The 4691-nt window shown below is 37.2% G+C and overlaps 2 protein-coding genes across 2 annotated transcripts in view; one reads left to right on the top strand and one right to left on the bottom strand.

The window, feature by feature from the left end:
* The first annotated feature begins 2003 nt into the window (after positions 1 to 2003).
* The window catches only part of LOC143724502 (protein FAM240B), a 2807-nt gene continuing 119 nt past the window's right edge, over positions 2004 to 4691 (top strand). The window contains exons 1-3 of the mRNA XM_077217575.1: positions 2004 to 2216; positions 2299 to 2423; positions 4073 to 4691. The exon at positions 4073 to 4691 is cut by the window's right edge and continues 119 nt beyond it. Coding sequence (XP_077073690.1) covers positions 2302 to 2423; positions 4073 to 4163 — 213 coding nt within the window. The 5' untranslated portion in view covers positions 2004 to 2216; positions 2299 to 2301 and the 3' untranslated portion in view covers positions 4164 to 4691. The remainder of the gene's footprint in view (positions 2217 to 2298; positions 2424 to 4072) is intronic.
* srp19 (signal recognition particle 19) overlaps positions 4216 to 4691 on the bottom strand; it is a 3269-nt gene continuing 2793 nt past the window's right edge. The window contains exon 5 of the mRNA XM_077217574.1: positions 4216 to 4680. Coding sequence (XP_077073689.1) covers positions 4550 to 4680 — 131 coding nt within the window. The 3' untranslated portion in view covers positions 4216 to 4549. The remainder of the gene's footprint in view (positions 4681 to 4691) is intronic.

Genomic DNA, 4691 nt, shown 5'->3' with positions numbered 1-4691 from the left:
CAGTTGTTCATATGGTCTTTAATAATGTTCTCAAAACATCGGCACAACAATATTATGCGTTGATTCGTTTTAGTTGGATGTTTATATAATATATTCAGAAAACATTCAAAAGTAACGTTCCCGTAACGTTGGAAGAATGAGTGTTTTGAACATTTAGAAGCGTTCCACAGATGAGGACAAATAGAAGATTTGCTCAGAAAAGCACGAGTTGGAGTACAGACGAAACACTTGCTTCGTTAAAAATAGCCTAATCCCGTAACAATGGCTCAATTGGACCGAAAGGCCATAATTCATCATCACTTTTACATGGTGTTTGTTGAATATTAATGTGTGACGACAGTGTGTAAACAACCACCTGATAATGGGAAAAATCCCCCCACTCCTCCTTTTTTAATCCCCATAAATCATAAGCAGTGACAAGCTGTTTGCAGATTACAGCTTTTGTGAGGTCACATATGCTTAGGCCCCGCCCACGACTGCTGACGGACTCCGCCCTATTAGCATAGTATTAGCATAGACTCCGCCCCTCAGTGAGCTGTACAGTTTATCTCCTCGCCAGAGCGTGTAACAGCAGTATTCAAGTAGGAAATGTATTCTTATTAAAGCTACTAAAGTTATTCAGTCAAGAGCGGTGAGTGATTTTCTGGTTTTCTTTTGTTGTTTGAGTCATATTAATAGCATACAGCATATAGGTACAGTATATTACGCTGCTTATACTTTAATACGCAGATATAATATATGCACGTGATTTCTTTCCCTGTTGTTTACATTCACAGACATAACCGACTGTGTTTATGTCAACTTTGTGTTTTTGACAGTTTAAGCTCAATAAGACATGAAAAAGAACTTATTTTTAATACTTTGTCTTTATCTTAGTTTAATACTCACGCGATGCTTTGTCTGATATCCAGCTTTCTGTGTGCGTGATTCGGGTGTGTGCGCTCATAAAACCACATTTCACAAGTTTAGACTGATATGTCTTTAAAACGCATGTAGATAATAAACTTTCATGATGATGAATGTCACCTGAGCGAGATATAGATGATAATCAAATCTAAACAGAGGTTTTAGTTTTCGGCAGAGTGTCCGAGGCACACAGGCTCCGCCCTGGTCTGGAAAGGGGGCGGAGCAGCAGCTCATTTGCATTTAAAGACACGTGCATGAAAACAGCATGTTTTTTCTTCCATTCAAAAATGTCCATTTACAACTTGGTATAATAAATGATCCGTGGGGTATTTTGAGCTGAAACTTCACGGACACATTCTGGGAACTCCTGAGACTTATATTACAACTCGTTAAAAGGGCCATAATAGGTCCCCTATAAACACCTAATTAATCTGGAGGAAATTTCGATAATCCAGGAAAAATGAAGCATGCAAAAACAATCTTATCAATCGGGTTAAAACTTGCCATAATAATTATGTTTAAGGACATTTTACATCATAAGCGTTTATTTCTTTACGTCTCATTTCTTTAAGACTGGTCAAAAATGTGGGCGGGGCTTGATTGTGTCTGTAGGGAGTTGATTGGATGGTTGTGGTTTGCTATTGGCTGATCTCATGTGAGTGACAGGTTGCCCCGCCCACATCATCAGAGATGCTGCAAGAGGAACTTATTCTGATTCAAGATTATTAATACAATAATGATGTGATGATTTCGAATAAACACTACAATATTCTATACCAAAAGGTCAATTTTAATTTGACGGTGACGGTAAGATTTGTGTGGACGGACAGATGTGAGAGATGTTCCTCTGAACACGCAAGTGCAGATTGAGCTCTGACACACGTGTTTTAATGTGTCTGTCACTTGATGATTAGAGGGGTTATTTTAGATGCAATGGTGCTTTACAACATATGCAAGATGTTTTCCACCTTAAAAATACATTCTTTATGTAATGGATGCAGGCGGATATCAGGTGTGAAAACTCCCGAGTGTGTGTGTGTGTGTGTGTGTGTGTGTGTGTCAGAAGCAGATATATTCACCGCTGCTGAGATGTGAACATGATACTGTCGTCAGGTGTTCGCAGTAATAAGCTCATTAGTGTTCACGGTTTTGTTTGTCGAGTGACAGTCTGGAGTGAAAAGGCCGAGCGATCTGAAATAAACTCGAGGAGGAGCTCAGAAACACCTCACACACACACACACACACACACACATCGTGTGGACGATGAAGATCAGAGTTACTCTGTGTGCTACTGAACGGCTCAACAACAGGTCACGATATACAACATTCACTTCAGGTCATTCTTTCCTTGGGAAACTTGACCTTTGACCTTTGATATTGTTCTCTCCACAGGACATGAGTTCTGCTCTCATTCATGACAAACTCTTCATCAAGACTTTCTGGGAGCAGAAGATCGTCAATCACAGTCACATGAGGGAAGTGGAAGAAGGCAGGATGAAGAAGAGCGCTCTCACGAAGTAAGTCACGCAAATCACATGCAGTTTGATCACCATAAGCTATTATTATTATATATAAGTGATATTTTCTTTCTTTTAAAGCACTGTTGTGTAAACATAGCCATTTCTGCATATATGAAAGCGCTGGACTAAACAATATAATATAATATATCCTGAATAATTTCAAGAAAAAACAAAACTCTCCAAACCCAATATTCTATTGTATATTTTTTATTGCTGGTCAACGATTAATTGCATCCAAAATAAAAGTTTGTGTTTACATAATATGTGTGTGTACTGTGTATAATTATTTTGTATATATACACATGCATGTATATATTTAAGAAATATTTGCATGCATGTCCTGTATATATATTTATACATAATTTAAATTATATATAAAAATATATATTTTATATATAAAAAACAAATTTTTTCGTAAATATATACATGCATGTGTGTGTATTTTTATATACAAAATAATTATACACAGTACACACACACATATATCATGTAAACGCAAACTTTTATTTCGGATGCAATTAATCATTGCACTGCACAATTTTATTTTCTGTAATATTATTATTATAATACACCATGAAGCGGGTGTGAAGGGACATTCGGTGTGTGTTTCTGAGCTGATATTTAATATCCCGCGTCCTGCTGACGACAGAAGATTATCGGGGTAACAGCCCTCGAATTCAGTAATCCACGACAGGTGTGCAAATACAATATTATAAACACTCTTTCCCACATACAGTATATTGAGCGAATTATTAAAGATCCTTTTTGAGCTTAAAAAAAAGGGAAAATTATTAATATATCTTGCATCATACATGAAATCTATACACTACAGTTAAAAAATGTAAGATTTTATTAAAGAAACGATTTTCATTCATCAAGGATGCATTAAATTTACCAAAAGTGACACTTATAATGCTACAAAAAATTCTATTTCAAATAAACGCTGTTCTTTTTAACTTTCTATTAATTAAAAGAAACTTGAAAAATAAAATGCACAAAAGTTCCCACAAAAATATTAACACTGATAATAATCATAAATGTTTGTTGAGCATCAGATCATCATATTATAGTGATTTCTGAAGGATCATGTGACACTGAAGACTGGAGTAATGATGCTGAAAATTCAGCTTTGATCACAGGAATAAATTACACTTTACTATATATTCACACAGAAAACAGCTGATTTACATTACAATAAAATTTCACTGTATTTTTGATCAAATAAATGCAGCCTTGGTGACTTCAAAAACATTTTAAAAAAATGAATGGTAGTGTAAACACAAGACTTAAAAATGATCGTAACTTAAAAATCAGTTTTTCTTTAGAGCAAACGGCCTTAATGTTGCTGTATTATATCAGTAACACATATCAAGAAGTCAATCTGCGTGGAAAAACTGGTAAAAGGAGTTGAAATCATTTCCGATAGCATTCGATTATCTTATATTTAATGAACGACAGCAGAGCTGAGGATGTTTGCAGCTTCGAGACTCTCGTGACTTTCCTGATTTTAGATGATCATCGTTTGTCCTTCTCCAGAGCGATGCATGAATCTCAATCGCCTTCGATTCCCTCGTTCAGAAACATGAATAACTCACTGAACACTAGTGAATCTGCTTGAAATAACCGTGTTGAACTGTGTGTTTCAGGCTGCGTGACGAGTGGCTCACGAGACTGGAGACTCGCACGAAACATCTGAAGAATTTCGGTGACAACCGCGAGAGAAATTCAACAGCGTGACCAAGAGATCACACTGACCCGATGCCACAATAAACACACACACACACACTCCTGACCTGTGTTCGATTCTTTATTTCACACTCACAAACCACAGATGGAAATATTCAGGCTCTGAACAGGTGCGGTCGAAACACTGATCCAACACACACACACACACACACGTGCTGAAAGATACGAGTATTTCAAGCTCTGTTTAAAGTCTATCCATCATGAGTGATTAACCAAAAACTCAGTGTAGCTCCTGAAAGTAAAAGATCAAAAACCAAGAAATATGATGTTGAAATGAAAGTCTGTTTTTCAGGAGCCAATGAAAACTTATGTTCGAAGTCCATCAACGAAGAAACAAACACGATGCGGTGAAACTGGACGTGATCTGTAATCCTCCTCTACTTCTTCTTCTTCTTGCCCTTCTTCCCTCCTTCCCCCGGCTGAGATCCGGCCTCGGCTCCTCCGCTCTTCTGTGTTCGACTCTTGAGTTTCGGGATCATCTCCGCCGCGTAAAACATCACGTCTTTTCCTGAGGGCAGA

This window comes from Siphateles boraxobius, unplaced genomic scaffold, assembly GCF_051911475.1.
Source record: "Siphateles boraxobius isolate OS27281-9 unplaced genomic scaffold, OSU_SipBor_1 74, whole genome shotgun sequence".
Taxonomy (NCBI): Eukaryota; Metazoa; Chordata; class Actinopteri; order Cypriniformes; family Leuciscidae; genus Siphateles; species Siphateles boraxobius.
The sequence above is the reverse complement of the archived record's forward strand: the minus strand, read 5'-3'. Positions and strand labels throughout refer to the sequence as shown.